Source organism: Salmo salar, chromosome 04 (assembly GCF_965601325.2).
Source record: "Salmo salar chromosome 04, fSalSal1, whole genome shotgun sequence".
Lineage (NCBI taxonomy): Eukaryota > Metazoa > Chordata > Actinopteri > Salmoniformes > Salmonidae > Salmo > Salmo salar.
This window is the reverse complement of record NC_138294.1, coordinates 66,620,908-66,638,021: the sequence shown is the minus strand read 5'-3', so window position 1 is coordinate 66,638,021 and position 17,114 is coordinate 66,620,908. Positions and strand designations below refer to the sequence as shown.

At 43.6% G+C, this 17,114-nt stretch overlaps 1 protein-coding gene across 8 annotated transcripts in view; it reads right to left on the bottom strand.

The window, feature by feature from the left end:
• LOC100194969 (v-ets erythroblastosis virus E26 oncogene like (avian)) overlaps positions 1–17,114 on the bottom strand; it is a 78,044-nt gene that overhangs the window by 16,907 nt on the left and 44,023 nt on the right. For 3 of the 8 annotated variants that reach the window (XM_014197056.3, XM_014197059.3, XM_014197061.3), the window contains exon 1: positions 5,354–5,531. The exons of 4 other annotated variants lie outside the window; for them this stretch is intronic. In XM_014197056.3, the coding sequence (XP_014052531.1) occupies positions 5,354–5,371 (18 nt within the window). In that variant the 5' untranslated portion in view covers positions 5,372–5,531. 8 annotated transcript variants of the gene reach the window in all.

Sequence of the window (17,114 nt, the reverse complement as noted above, 5' to 3'; positions counted from 1 at the left end):
ACTTCAACTTTCATTCCAACATCCATTTGTTGTGATGTCAGGAGACCACAGTGCAGACCACACTCATGATTATCACACACTGGGTATACTCCCTGAAACCACAAGGCCTCAGTCAGGTCCCCATGTGTCCTTCATCCAAGAAAGATGGAATCATATGCAATACAAAACGCTTTTAAGATTTGTACATTTAAAGATGAAATGCATGTTCTAGCCAAGGAATTAATTAAATCTTGATTAATCTAGTGTTTATCCTTAATTTATTTCAAAGCCATTCCTGTCTCCTCCCATCAACCTCAAATGAATGGGATCCAACAGTAAAAATCCATTCAACACCAATGACTAACACAAACACATATTTTCACACAAATGCCATGACATGGCAACCTGTCTCTAATTTTCCCAGTATTGTTCATAAAATCTCTTAGCCAAATCCTGTATTGCTACATATACCTGAGGGCTTCTATCTGAGTCTAACGCCAACCCTTCTCTTCTCTCTTTCCTCTGAGCTCGTCAGCCCTCCTCAACCTGCCCTCCTCTCTCTCTCTCTCTCTCTTGTGGAAGGAGAGCCCCTCCAACATCTCGGTGTAAGTGACCCACCCTGATCTCAAATCACTTAGGAGGAAAAGGAAGCTGTGTCGGAAAGGAGATTAATCTAGTGGGGACTGGTCCTCCCTGATATGTCAGCTGCAAACCACATTACAGAGCAAGCTCGGCACATTGACCCTCATCTGAGAGAAAAGAGGGGGGGGTCCAAGGGTTAGACATAGACGAGAGCAGAGCATAATATACACGAGGTGACCCCAGCCAGCATGAATAAGGGGCACACACACACAGCTTTTGTTCACCCAATGCAAACAAAACAAAACCACATCCACTCACAGCTAATGTTCAGCCACACAGCTCCATACTTCCTGAGCTTTGATCCTATGGAAAAGACCATAAAGCCAGGAACTGACCAAAAAACAACCAAAAGATAGGCCACAGAGAGATCCGTCATCAATCACAGCTGGGATTTTTGATAGATGTGTAGCCATCGAGTGCCATTTTAATGCAGTCTGTTTACATTGTGTCTGGGAACAACTAACAGATTTAGGATCTTAATGTGATCACCCTGTTGCAGGAGAACTTGCCTGAAATGTAGAAAATGCTAAACTTGTACTGTATTTGAGGTTTAAAAAGGCTTCAGAAGTTTGTAATTTCCACTATGAAAATTCAGAGTTGATTTTCCCTTACGAAAAATGTATCAACCCCTACAAAAATGTCCACTAATTATAATCCACATAATAATTCACATTTCTTGTTGCTGCAGGACTATTATTTTCCTGCTGTAGCAAACTGGATCAATTTAAGATCCTACAACTGTAAACCAGTTATTATAAATTATTTGGCCATCCTGAAGACAACAGAAATATGTGACAAAATAACATGACACTAAATACTAGATTTGGCGATCACAACATAGAGAAGATTCAGATATTCCATAAACACCAAGACACAATGAAGCAAACATAATTCGCCTTTAGATTTAAACTAAACTAGCTTAGATCACAAGAGTCTGGCCAGGTCTCCATCTTGCCCCAAACTCAGTACAGTACATTCCTCTATGGTCCATTATTCCTCTTCTAAAGAAAGTGAGAGATTGTTTCACAACCTTAGTGTCATGGCCAAAGAAAATGAACACAGATTTAGGCAGGGAAGAATGAGGCTGTGCTGAGCCCAGTTTTCCTAACGAACAGTGTCCACCATAGAATAAGTCATATGATGTACACATTCAGGGAGGTCCTCTATGGGAGCGTGTAGTGGAGTTCCAGGGGTTGCAGCATGGCTGTCTGGGTAGGGAAATGAACGGCTGACCAGTGGGCAGCTGGTTCAAATCAGAACTTGAGCCCCTATGAGGCAGTATAGTAAATTACCCTCCATAAATATTGAGCTTTATAAGTGGAAATTGGTATAGTACACTTAATTTCACCTCATATAATGTTGTGTATATCACATTTAATAACAGTCAAAATCATGTTAGCCTGAGCTGGTTTACAGTACTTTATGGTGGACATTTTGTCCTAAAACATTTCTTCCTAAACCTGCTCCAGTGTCCCCAGGGTCATTCTGACCTTATAACGTGACATAGAGAGCCATATTCACAGTGTATGAGTAGCTCTAGTCCTGTACTCCCTCTCAATGGAGCCATTGGACCCATTCATGGAGAATGTCCCAGGCAGCCTTCCCAATGAGACATGGTGTGGTGTGGCTGAAGACAGGAAGCTCCCCTTCTCCCATCATTTCCTGCATTTAAAGTTCCTGATAGTGGGGGAGGGATATCGGGAGGTGGGGAGCGCAAAACAGGAAGTGCTCATCGTTGGCATTTTGATTGTGGTTGAGATTTGGAACACTAATGGAGTTGATGGCCGGATGAAGAGAGGGAGAAACAGAAAGAGAGGGAGTGGGAGGGAGTTCTCCCTGCAATTTCTACACAGCAGGCCATTGGGCAGTTCACCACAGGTTGACGTTTATTTTAGTCTTGTCCTGGAGGCAGAACTGAGCAATTTCCCCTTAGATAGGCCAGCTGCAACATTGGTAATTGTAATAATTCGATTTTTGGTCTAAAGGGTTAGGGTTAAGGTTAGGTTTGAAATCAGATGTCATGGCTTTGTGGCTATGCTAGCTAGTGACCACTTTGCAGGGCTGCCTCCAGAACAAAATGCAGTAACATCAGTAGTGCAGGTTATGGCCTTGCACTTCCCGGTCCTTCAATCAGGGGCAGCCATTCTGGATGTTGTTTTAGCAGCTCCCTCCCTGATTCCACCAATTAAGACTACCTTAATTTCCATTTGGTCAGACAGGCAATATTGGGGTGTCCTACTATGAATTGACAGAGACAAACCTTCCCAGTCCAAAACACAAGATCTGTTATTTTTCAAACAGGAAGAACACCTGTGTTACGTTTCCACGAAAGCCGTTTTGTTAGCATTGAAAAGCAGTCTGATTTGTACATGACTGCTGGAAAACGTTTTGTTTCGCAATTGGACACCACAGAGACAATGTTTTTTCCTAGTAGAGATCCAATGATGAATAACTTCCAGGGGCCTTGATTTGGCAGTAACACGTGTTATGGAGAAAGAGATGGAGCTGTTACACTTATGTGTGAAACTATAGTACAGGATGAAACTTGGAATGTCAAAAGCCTGGAGAGTTTCAATTTGAAAAATTATGGGTGTTTTTATTTCCATAGGTCAGTGACAAAGGTTGGCCAGAGCCTCAGACCTCACAAAGACACAGAGGTTGGTTGGCCACAACTTCCTGGATCCCCCTCTGGTATGTGCATTACACACACATACACACACTATTTGCATTGTTTGTCTCAGTTCTATCCATAGGTGGGCATGATAAACTGTTTTGTTTGTGTCCTGATATCCTGATGTGGTTGACTCAATGAACTGAATGCCACACTCTTCATTGTGTAAATAATTGTACATTGTATTAAGTTTTTAAAAAAATTTTATACACATTTAGGACTAAAGAAGTGGCTATGGACCAGCAAAGTTAACAGGTTGGTCTACCAAGAACATTTATGATTGGTAAGGGATGAGATCTGTTCCACGAAAGCCGTTTTGTTAGCATTGAAAAGCAGTCTGATTTGTACATGACTGCTGGAAAACATGTTTTGTTTTTCAATTGGACACCACAGAGAGAATGTTTTTTCCTGAACATTGCTTTCTAGGTGTGTACTAGATACTAGAGGACCCAACTCACTGACCCCAATTGAACTGTCTAAGATGATAGACTGTCCACTGGTGCCATAACGTGTCTTCATGCTGAGAACAGTGTGACATTATCAAAACAACATGACACAGCTTTTCAGTCGGTTGCGTTGTGCTCATTTCAGCAAAACTATTCCCCAATCGCCTTGTGCTATTGTGACAGAAAAGCAGTGTTCTCCAAAAAAAAGTTGATAACAGAGAGTATCTATGTCAGTTGTTCAGAATATTCTTTATAGTCATCCATAATAATCTCAATCAGGTGCAATGAAGTTCACCACCACCAAACCTGTTCCACAAAAAGCCAGCCAGTGCACCGAGAAGGCATTTATAAACAGCGGTCACTCTCCTCTCTGCATGGGACTTCAACTCAACCACGGTCCCAGTGCCACAATATCACGGGTCACAAATGAGCAAGCTCCCTCTCCAAACATTTGGGTTCTACTTCCAAAGTGTACCTGTTTACATTGAATACCAGTAAGACAGCTGATTATGTAATTATGGCTTCCCTGCTTTTGTTTTATTGCTCACACTGTGATTTGGCTGTAAACATCTTGTGCTGCCACTGGCAGACGCAGAGGGTGGAAATATTAGACGCCATGTTGAATTAGGTTTGCAGGTGACTGACTCCCTAGCAGGACTCTAAATTAAAACAAGGGAGGGATATCGGGAGGTAGCACTGGAGCTCCCAACTTTAAAAAGTTAGGAGCACAACAAAATGTAGGAGCACCAGAAAATATATTTTTTAATATTAATTGAGATATAGCCTATGAGTTCCAGCTACTTCTGAAGCACGTTGTGCCCTAGATTATTTGATTATTATAAAAAGCAAAAAATGCTTTCCTCCTCTGTCCATTGTCTAATAGGCGCTGTTACAGTAACTACACAAGGGTAATTACTTGATAGACTAACACTAGGATAGCTATGTCAAAGTATTAACTATTTACTACGACTATTTACCATTCATTTTGATTATGACGTTAACATAGGCATTAATGCAACAATAACAATTGCATGATAAAATGTCTTCAGAGAATTTAAACCTCCCACTATTTCAGTTCCTTCAGCACAGGATAGCATTTTTCATTTCAAAGTATAATTTTCGCAGATGGTTCTTTGACAAATACCTAAGACTCAACCCCCCCCAAAAAAGACCAATACATAAGAATGCAAAAAAACAGTCAATTTTCTATTCTTAATTTTTTTGTAAAGGTAAAAATATCAACATCAAAAACATAATAAACGTTAAAATTGGTGCCTCTCCATAACGGATAAAATTTTCAAGAAATGTAAATTCCGGTTTGTTTTATTTGTTTGTAAAACAAGCCAGGTCAAATCACTTCTGCGTCCAAAAGAACAAAATCTCAGATTTTGTCATTAACCCAAAGATTTTTGAAACCGTACAGCCCATCCGCATAGGAAAAAGGAAATTTGCAAGGAAATCTTGTCGCACCTCTATGGCAGAAGGGTGTTACCCTTCGCCTGCTTGGTCAGTGTTTCTTTAAAGTGCCACGAAAACTAAAACAATGCCCAAGCACTACAGAAAATAAGCAATAAAAAGCCAAAACTTTTGAGAAAAAAAATAGAAATGTACTTACCTTAATGGTGCTGGCCATATTTGTTCAGGACCTCTCAGTCCTGGTAAAACACACTGGTATAAATTCTAATATGATTTTTTTTCTGGACAGAAAGCTAGTTGAGGTTCCACTAAGCGGTGTTTGGAGCGGATGAGATTGTGCTAACGTTGGGAAGTGAAGTCAGCCAATAGCAGGAAGAGGTTTCTATTGGTTCTGGCCACTGCAACTCGAAGAAACAGGATATTTGGGAGAGAGGAGATAAGAAGGGCTAAAAACAATGTTGTTATTCTTGATGATGTGGGTTAGAAGTTTTTATTTTTAAGTAAGGAGGGGTAAGGTTGTAGAGGGGAGACTAACTAAAGGCTGATCTGAGAGTAGGTTCTCTACTGAGGCAGGCAGATGTGAAGTGTGTGTTTGTGTGTCACACAAATAAATCGGTGATAGGATGCAAATGTCTGATCACACCATCCATACTTGATTCGCTTGCCTGCCATGTGCCTCTATAGAGGGCTAACAGTCGAGGATGGCTACAGTGAGTACAGCACCAACCTCTCTTGCACAGAGCACTCAACACTATTGAAAAGATAATTTCACCACTTTTGAACAAGGGGCATTTCAACATTACTACACTTAAACCATTTTTTTTATCAGGTTTAAGTATATTCCAGTAGAAATTAACCTTTATAAACTCACTTAAATAACAGGTCACATGTATGCCTCAATTTAGTAGGCTACCTGCATAATAAATAGAAAAACTGAATGTCCACACAATGAATGAATATTAATTGAATGGAGAATGAGATGTGAGCGGCCCGGCCCTCCCTTCTTCAGGGGGGTCTGGTTGGTTCTGGAGACTAGATGTGAGAAAGCAGAAAACCTGAGCAGGCCTGATAAGGAGGTGAAGTCAAGGAGAAAGTCAAGGAGAAAGTAAGAGAGGAAATCAGAGCACAGCCTGACATCCTGCTGCCGACCTCTGTCAAAACACACCCATGACTGACCACCCCTGGTCCTGGACGTTGATTACACACACACACAAACAGGCGGGGGCAGACCCACTGCACTGTGACCTCTGACCTGTGACCACTCTCAGGTGCACAGTTGAACCACAGTTCAGACCAGAAAGCCCTCAAGGTAGTACTCAACTGACCACTGTGAGGCTCAGGGCCGTAGCCAGGGTCTGAGTTTTTGTCAAATTCGGTGTCCTTATATGTAGCTACAGCCATGGTGAGGTTCACAGCATTTGTAAACCGATCGTGGCGTGGCATCATATCATTTACAAAGAGGAATTATTTTACAAGATGGTGTAGCAGTAGGACGTATGTGTTTGTCTTTGTCTTATCCCGTATAAATAGCCGGTCTTTTTCGTATACATCTTAATCTCACTTTCTATCTACGAACTAAATATACTTTCCTGCAACCCGCCTCACCCAATGTGGTACGGATCAGCCTCACCCAGAGCATATCGGACTGCTTCTCTCCACCACATCACCGGATTCCTGCCGCCCTGGATCATTACACCGGATCATCACAGCTAGCTAGCTGCAAACAAGTAGCTACTGTTAGCTATCGCCTCTGTCCCGAAGCAAGCACTAGCTAGCCTTGAGCTAGCCTCGAGCTAGGCCCATATACTAGCTAATTCTAGGGCTACAATGCCTCCTTTGCCAATTGGCCTGGACCCTTTATTGTCGACACGGAACCCCGCCGATCCATCACGACGGGACTGCCGACGTGATCGCCCGATGTGGTCTCAACAGGCTATTCTGTTACGATGTTGCCGAAAAACCATCTGCTAGCCCCGGCCCGCTAGCTTTTCTGAACGCTGTGTCCCCTGCACGCCTAGTGTAGTAGTGACTACCGAATGGCACCCTGACTCACCTATTGCTGCTCTTTTGACCCTATGATCACTCGGCTACACAGCTGATGCCCCCTGGACTGTTTCAATAACACGGTACCTCATTTTGTTTACCTGTCGGCCCCAGCCTCGAACTCAGGTCCTGTATGTACCTAACTGACCCGCTCTGCCCATTCATCGCCATTTACCCGTTGTTGTCTTAGCTCTCCTGATCAACACCTGTGATTGCTTTATGCCTCTCTCTTAGTTCAATATGCCTCGTCTCCTGCTGTCTTGGCTAGTTCTTATTGTTTTATTTCACTGTAGAGCCTCTAGCCCGCTCAAAATGCCTTAGATAGCTCTTTTGTCCCACCCCACACACATGCGGAGACCTCACCTGGCTTAACTGGTGCCTCTAGAGACGAAACCTCTCTCATCGTCACTCAACGCCTAGGTTTACCTCCACTGTACTCACATCCTACCATACCATTGTCTGTACATTATGCCTTGAATCTATTCTACAACGCCCAGAAATCTGCTCCTTCTATTCTCTGTCCCCAACGCACTAGACAACCAGTTCTTATAGCCTTTAATCGTACCCTTATCCTACTCCTCCTCTGCTCCTCTGGTGATGTAGAGGTTAACCCAGGCCCTGTAGCCCCCAGTTCCACTCCTATTCCCCAGGCGCTATCATTTGTTGACTTCTGTAACCGTAAAAGCCTTGGTTTCATGCATGTTAACATCAGAAGCCTCCTCCCTAAGTTAGTTTTATTCACTGCTTTAGCACACTCTGCCAACCCTGATGTCCTCGTCGTGTCTGAATCCTGGCTTAGGAAGGCCACCAAAAAATTCTGAAATTTCCATCCCCAACTACAACATTTTCCGCCAAGATAGAACTGCCAAAGAGGGGGGAGTTGCAATCTACTGCAGAGATAGCCTGCAGAGTTCTGTCATGCTATCCAGGTCTGTGCCCAAACAGTTCGAGCTGCTAATTTTAAAAATCCACCTTTACAGAAATCAGTCTCTCACTGTTGTTATAGACCCTCAGCCCCAAGCTGTGCCCTGGACACCATATGTGAATTAATTGCCCTCCATTTATCTTCAGAGTTTGTACTGTTAGGTGACCTAAACTGGGATATGCTTAACACCCCCGCCGTCCTACAATCTAAGCTAGATGCCCTCAATCTCACCCAAATTATCAAGGAACCTACCAGGAACAACCCTAAATCCGTAAACACGGGCACCCTCATAGATATCATCCTGACCAACCTGCCCTCTAAATACACCTCTGCTGTCTTCAACCCGGATCTCAGCGATCACTGCCTCATTGCCTGAGTCCATAATGGGTCCGCGGTCAAATGACCACCCCTCATCACTGTCAAACGCTCCCTAAAACACTTCAGCGAGCAGGCCTTTCTAATCAACCTGGCCCGGGTGTCCTGGAAGTATATTGACCTCATTCCGTCAGTAGAGGATGCCTGGTTATTCTTCAAAAGTGCTTTCCTCACTATCTTAAATAACCATGCCCCATTCAAAAGATTTGAATTAAGAACAGATATAGCCCTTGGTTCACTCCAGACTTGACTGCCCTTGACCAGCACAAAAACATCCTGTGGCGTACTGTATTAGCATTGAATAGCCCCCGCAATATGCAACTTTTCAGATAACTTTTTCAGGGAAGTTAGGAACCAACATACACAGGCAGTTAGAAAAGCAAAGGCTAGCTTTTTCAAACAGAAATGTGCATCCTGTAGCACAAACTCCAAAAAGTTCTGGGACACTGTAAAGTCCATGGAGAATAAGAGCATCTCCTCCCAGCTGCCCACTGCACTGAGGCTAGGTAACACTGTCACCACCGATAAATCTACAATAATTGAGAATTTCAATAAGCATTTTTGGACATGCTTTCCACCTGGCTACGGGCGGGCGGCTTCCACCCTCCCCCTCGTCTAGCATGACTACTCTGGACAGTTCTGACTTAGAATATGTGGACAACTACAAATACCTAGGTGTCTGGTTAGACTGTAAACTCTCCTTCCAGACTCACACTAAGCATCTCCAATCCAAAATTAAATCTAGAATCGGCTTCCTATTTCGCAACAAAGCATCCTTCACTCATGCTGCCAAACATACCCTAGTAAAACTGACTATCCTACCGGTCCTTGACTTCGGCGATGTCATTTACAAAATAGCCCCATATACTACCCATCACTGCGACCTGTATGCTCTCGTTGGCTGGCCCTCGCTTCATATTTGTTGCCAAACCCACTGGCTCCAGGTCACCTATAAGTCTTTGCTAGGTATAGCGCCGCCTTATCTCAGCTCACTGGCCACCTTAGCAGCACCCACCTGTAGAACGTGCTCCAGCAGGTATATTTCACTGGTCATCCCCAAAGCCAACTCCTCCTTTGGCTGCCTTTCCTTCCAGTTCTCTGCTGCCAATGACTGGAACAAATTGCAAAAATCACTGTAGCTGGAGTCTTATATCTCCCTCAATAAATTTAAGCATCAGCTGTCAGAGCAGCTTACTGATCATTGCATCTGTACACAGCCCATCTGTGAATAGCCCACCCAACTACCTCATCCCCATGTTGTTTTTTTCTCCTTTGCACCCCAGTATCTCTAATTGCATATTCATCTTCTGCACATCTACCACTCCAGTGTTTCATTGCTAAATTGTAATTATTTCGCAACTATGGCCTATTTATTGCATTACCTCCTAATCTTACTACATTTGCACACACTGTATATAGATTTTTCTATTGTGTTATTGACTGTACGTTTGTTTATCCCATGTGTAACTCTGTTATAACGTTCGTCGCCTGGTGACGAGGAAGCGGACCAAAACGCAGCTGGGAGCGAACACATGTTTATTCAACACACTGGAATTAAACATGTACACAAAAATCAAGAAAAATGCAGATACGTTACGTGCTCAAACAAAGAGACAACACCCCACAAACAGCGTGGGGAAAACAGCAACTTAAATGTGATCCCAATCAGAGACAATTAGCGACAGCTGTCTCTGATTGGGAATCGACAGAACCCAACATAGAAATAACCCACCTAGAGCCTACACAAGGCTAAAACGTAAACCAAACACAAACCAATGAAAAATACCTAACATGACACACCCTGACCCAATATACCCGAGTTCACCTGGTCAGGGCGTGACATCTGTGTTGTTTGTGTCGCACTGCTTTGCTTTATCTTGGCCAGGTCGCAGTTGTAAATGAGAACTTGTTCTCAACTGGCCAACCTGGTTAAATAAAGGTGAAATAAAATACAAATAAAATAAAGAAGAGGCTGTGAGAAGAACAGTGTTTTCCCTATTTTGAAAGGAATTGAGTAATTTACCACCTGTTGACTGTTGTTTTTTCAACTTTCAACAAATTTAATTTGGGAGGGGGCAAAATATAGCACATGTAGTATTTTGTACCAAAACCAACAAACACATGATAGCACTTTTAACTGTGTTACAAGTATTATTGGTGGGTGTGCATTTTTGGGAATGTCTTTTTTACGGTCTATGGGTGTGCATTTTGTAAGACTGAAATGTTGCAATTATTTTGGTTATTGTCTTTCAACAGATGATCACAAGATTTACCCAAATAGCATTAAGAAAAACAGGAGGATGTTGTGTTGCTCAAATTGTGCTGGTTTTCACAAGTTTCTGCTGTTTGTTGTTGCATCACCAAATGAAGAAATACTATGAAGTGTGTGAGAATCTCCAACAGCCAAATTAGGCCTACATCTAGTCTTTCATTTTATTTCAGTTTTCAGTCTCTCTCTCTCTCTTTCTCTCTCTTTCTCCATCCTCCCCCATCCATCTCTCCTGTTGTCTGACTGGTTTTATGGCCTCCTGCGGGAAGTCTGTAGGATGTGACCCCTGTTCCCCTCTCACACCAAATCTAGGCCACCCAACAATGCTGACACACACACATGTAAACACGCACACACACACACCTCAACCATCCCAACCCTCCACCTCACCAAATCCCACCCATCCTACCTCTATTACCCGTCACCCAATACCACCATACCCCCTCACTCCCCTCCTCCATATTCATCTCCACCTTATCTCCTTCACCCCATCTCCAGTCTCCAGTCCCCCCCCCCCCCCACACACACCCATACCATCCACCCCATTTTCGGCATACCCCTAGTCACCCTCCTACTCGTGTACCCTCCACCCCATCTCCAGCAGTTCTGACCTGGAAGTGCTACCTCCACAGGGGGCTGGGAAGCCATGCTTCTCCCTCTCGTAAGAATGTCCTGTACTACACGCTCACAGACACACACACCAGTCTCTGGGACCATCTATAAATACAGTAGCCTCCGACTGTGCAGGGCTTCACCCCCTCTAGCCCTGCTCCCCACAACACATCCTCTACTTCAGAGGATCCGGAGGAGGAAGCTTCAGTATAGACTTGTGTGCGTAAAGAGACATATTGATGGTCTTGGAAAAATGCTTGATGTCACAAGTGAATGTCTTGTTGTATAGGGGTTAGTGTGGTGGCAGCTGAACAATAGAGGAGGAGTGTGAGGGGCTCGGTCACATGCTGGGTATTTGTGGATTGTGGAGCACTTGGGCACAGGGCTAATGCTAATGCATATTCCCCTATTAACGGCTCCATCTACAGGCAGCTTGGCGAAACAGCACCCAGTACACAGGCAGGATTCCTAAGATGTGTCTCAATCACAGGAGGTTGATGGCACCTTAATTGGGGAGGACGGGCTCATGGTAATGGCTGGAGCAGAATCAGTGGAATAGTATCAAGCACATGGTTTCTATGTTTTGCTCTGTTTCAGCCATTATTATGAGCCGTCCTCCCCTCAGCAGCCTCCACTAGTCTCAATGGTATGCGTCTCTGAAAAGTCGTCCATGTAAGTAGGTGAGGTAAAAGTGTTGCCTGAGAGAAACATATTTACATATCAGGCCATGTTAAGGCTCTAACGATTTACCTTTCTCTCTTTCTCCCTCTATCAATGAATGACTCCCACTCTGCATCTCGCTACATCACTTATTCTCTGTTTACCTCCTACTGGAGCTCAATAGAGCTTCTCCTTCGAACCTCATCTGATGTGAACTACTGTAAACAGTGGAAGGTTGCTCTCTAACGTTCAACCTAATGACCAGGTATGTGTGCCTCCTTTGGCACAGGGATCATAAACTCCATTAACAGTTGGCAGGCTCCTAGAGCGCCACCATCACCGTTCAGGAGTGAAGGGTTGAACAGATCCCAGTCTGTGTGCTGCTAGTCTGCCTGGTGGTCTAGCTGTTATAGCCCTATGGGGAGGCAGGTTGGTCACGAGAGAGAGAGCAGGAAACCAGCATCCCTCCACCCTCGGACGTACACTACATGCCCGGCGGCCACCAACTTTTATGGAGATACCTACAGCGTGGGTAGTAGTACACCCATTGTGATGCTTTATAAGCGTGTTTATGACCTGTCGTTAACGTTAGTAAGGCTCCTAAGTGGCGTAACGAATCGTGCATAAAAAATGTGCAGGTTAGATTACAGTTCATGTCAAGTATTATAATTCTGGAATGGCCGACAGAGTTAATGGCTATATCATGCTAGTCTGCTCTGCATTGGTTTTCCTATTTACTGTCAGTATTACTTCAGCAGCAATCACATTCAAAAATAAAGACGTAAAAAATACTTTCTGCCCAGGATCTAAATAAACAACATTTCAGAGAATGTGCATCAAATTTAAGAGCAGCTCTTGACTCTCGAAAGCCAATGTGTGAGAGCTTTGAGCTCAATGCATGAAATGCACTGTAAAATAAAGTTATCAATATGATTTGCTATTAATATATAAAACAAAACCGATGGGCATGTATCATTTCCATTTAAGAACAGTATCATATACACAATAAAATATGATGACAAATGAATTCTAACCTTTGGTTTCCCTCAGCCCAGCTCTTTCTAGGTTCTTAACCGCAGTAAAACGCTGACTGAGCACGGCCATCACGGCCAGCCCAGAAGGGTTCCTTTTGAAGCTGAAGGAGTGAAAGGGGACATTTAAGGATCACTTACATCTAAACACAGCCTAGCAGTATCCTGCAGCAGCACTGCACAGATGCTCATTTAGCATTCCACAGCCTCCTGTAGCATTGCCTTCATACAGGGGGAGGGAGAGAGAGAGAGAGAGAGAGAGAAGAGAAAACACCATATGATTTGAATTAATCACCGTGGCCAGACAGTTATATTAAAAATAACATTTTTCATCTTTCGGTCACAATTGCTCGTCTGTTGCTTGACAAAATACTGGCCTGAAGCTGACGGTATAATGGGCTATGGGCGCTCTCTGTTTTTTTCTGGCAACTCACACAACCGTCATGCGTTTTCTAATTGACAGGATTGGACGACACAGGGAACCAGTCACAGCACAGGCTGTATGGACCCTGCCCCTGAAGTGATAGGATAAGGTTTTAGACACAATACCTTGCAACTCATTCCTAATACAAACAAGGTTTTGTACACAGTATGTTTGATCGACTGATAATACAACCTTGCACGTGTCCTTCCACCTACATTGATTTAATAGGAGATATTAAACCATGGCTATTTCAAAATAAGCACAGATCAGGCTTTTCTATGTATACCCCATAAAAGTGTCCCAAATATAGCCTTGCAGGTCACAGTGTAGGCCTTGACGTGTGCAGTCGAGGAGTAATCTCACCCTAGATGTGCGGGCAAACCAGGAAGTGGTAAACCACATGACCTGCCTATGCAGAGTCCAGGAAGAGAGAGGGTTGTGAGCTGGAGAACGTTAACTTGGTGGCATGGACCCTGTCCTCGGATTTCAAGGCCGCTTGAGACAATGACTTATCAGTGACCCAAGCCCTGCTCAGATAATCAGTGGTGTAAAAAGTACAAAATTGTTATACTTGAGTAAAAGTAAAGATAGCTTAATAGACAAGGACCCAAGTAAAAGTCAACCAGTATAAAACTACTTGAGTAAAAGTCTAAAAGTATTTGGTTTTAAATATACTTAATTATCAAAAGTAAATGGAATTGCTAAAATATACTTAAGTACCAAAAGTAAAAGTATAAATCATTTAAAAAACCAGACGGCAAAATGTTTGTATTAAATATATATTTTTTTATTTACGAATAGCCAGGGGCACACTCCAACACTCAGACATTATTTACAAATGAAGCATTTGTGTTTAGTGAGTCCGCCAGATCAGCGGCAGTAGGGATGACCAGGGATGTTCTGTTGATAAGTGTGTGAATTGGACAAAATTCCTGTCAAAATGTATGATGTAGGGAGCATCATGGTTTGGAGCTGCTTTGCTTCCTCAGGGCCTGGACAGCTTGCTATCTTTGACGGAAAAATGTATTCCCAATCTTATCAAGACATTTTGCAGGAGAATGTTAGGCTATCCATCCACCATTTGAAACTCACCAGAAGTTGGGTGATGCAACAGGACAACGACCCAAAACACAGAAGTAAATCAACAACAGAATGGCTTCAACAGAAGGAAATACACCTTCTGGAATGGCCCAGTCCTGACCTCAACCCGATTGAGATGCTGTGGCATGACCTCAAGAGAGCGGTTCACACTAGACATCCCAAGAATATTACCGAACTGAAACAGTTTTGTTAAGAGAAATGGTCCAAAATTCCTCCTGACTGTTGTGCAGGTCTGATCCGCAACTACAGAAAATGTTTGGTTGAGGTTATTGCTGCCAAAGGAGGGTCAACCAGTTATTAAATCCAAGGGTTCACATACTTTTCCCACCCTGCACTGTGAATGTTTACACAGTGTGTTCAATAAAGACATGAAAACATATACTTGCTGGTGTGCTATTAGTTTGAACAGACTGTTTGTCTATGGTTGTGACTTAGATGAAGATCAGATCAAATTTGATGACCAATTTATGCAGAAATCCAGGTAATTCCAAAGGGTTCACATACTTTTTCTTGCCACTTTACATATGAGATGAGTAATGTGAGATGTGCAAACATTCTTAAAGTGGCATTATTAAAGTGACTAGTGATCCATTTATTAAAGTGGCCAATGACATCAAGTCTGTAGGTAGGCAGCCGCCTCACTGTGCCTGTGGTGGCTGTTTAACAGTCTGATGGCTTTGAGATATCGCTCTGTCCCTGCTTTGAAGCACCTATACTCGCCTTCTGGATGGAAGCGGGGTGAACAGGCAGCGGCTCGGGTGGTTATTGTCCTTGATGATCCTTTTGCCTTCCTGTGACATCGGGTGTTGTAGATGATTTGGAGGGCAGGTAGTTTGCCCCTGGTAATGCATTTTGCAGCCCCCTGACGTTGAAGAGGCGCTGTTGCGCCTTCTTCGCCACACTGTGTGCGTGGACCATTTCAGTTTGTCGGTGATATGTACACAGAGGAACTTAAAATGTTCCACCTTCTCCACTGCTGTCCCGTCGATGTGGATAGGGGGGTGCTCCCTTTGCTGTTTCCTAAAGTCCACGATCGTCTCTTTTGTTTTGTTGACATTGAGTGAGAGGTTATTTTCCTGACACCACACTCTGAGGACCCTCACCTCCTCCTGTAGGCTGTCTCGTCGTTGTTGGTAATCAAGCCTACCACTGTTGTGTCGTCTGCAAACTTGATGATTGAGTTGGAGGCGTGCATGGCCACGCAGTCATGGATGAACAGGGAGTACAGGAGGGGGCTGAGGACGCACCCTTGTGGGGCCCCAGTGTTCAGGATCAGTGGGGTGGAGATGTTGTTTCCTACCTTCATCACCTGGGGGAGGCCCGTCAGGAAGTCCAGGACCCAGTTGCACAGGGTGGGGTCAAGACCCAGGGTCTCAAGCTTAATGATGAGTCTGGAGGGTACTATGGTGTTGAATGCTGAGCTGTAGTCAATGAACAGCATTCTTACATAGGTATTCCTCTTGTCCAGATAGGGCAGTGTGATGGCGATTGCATCGTCTGTGGACCTATTGGGGTGGTAAGCAAATTGAAGTGGGTCTAGGGTCACAGGTGGGGTGGAGGTGATATGATGGTCAGATGTACCAAAAGGAGGGCGGGGGAGGGCCTTGTATGCATCGCGGAAGTTAGAGTAGCAATGCTCGAGCGTGTTACTCACTCGTGTACAGCAATCGATAGGCTGAGAGAATTTAGGTAGCCTCGTTCTCAAATTGGCTTTGTTAAAATCCTCAGCTACAATACATGCAGCCTCAGGATATATGGATTCCAGTTTGCATAAAGTCCAGTGAAGTTCCTTGATGGCTGTCTTGGTATCCACTTTCGGGGGGATATACAGTGGGGGGAAAAATTATTTGATCCCCTGCTGATTTTGTACATTTGCCCACTTACAAAGAAATGATCACTCTATAATTTTAATAGTAGGTTTATTTGAACAGTGAGAGACAGAATAACAAAAAAAAATCCAGAAAAACGCATGTCAAAAATCTTATAAAATGATTTGCATTTTAATGAGGGAAATACGTATTTGACCCCTCTGCAAAACATGACTTAGTACTTGGTGGCAAAACCCTTGTTGGCAATCACAGAGGTCAGATGTTTCTTGTAGTTGGCCACCAGGTTTGCACACATCTCAGGAGGGATTTTGTCCCACTCCTCTTTGCAGATCTTCTCCAAGTCATTAAGGTTTCGAGGCTGACGTTTGGCAACTCGAACCTTCAGCTCCCTCCACAGATTTTCTATGGGATTAAGGTCTGGAGACTGGCTAGGCCACTCCAGGACCTTAAAACCTCTTGGGGCTAGGGTGCAGTGTTGAGAATTTTGAAAAAAATATGTGCCCATTTTTAACTGCCTCCTACACCAACTCAGAAGCTAGAATATGCATATTATTGTTCACATTTGGATAGAAAACACTCTGAATTTTCTAAAACTGTTTGAATGGTGTCTGTAAGTATAACAGAACTCATATGGCAGTCAAAACCCTGAGACAAATTCTGACAGGAAGTGGATACCTGATGTGTTGAATTA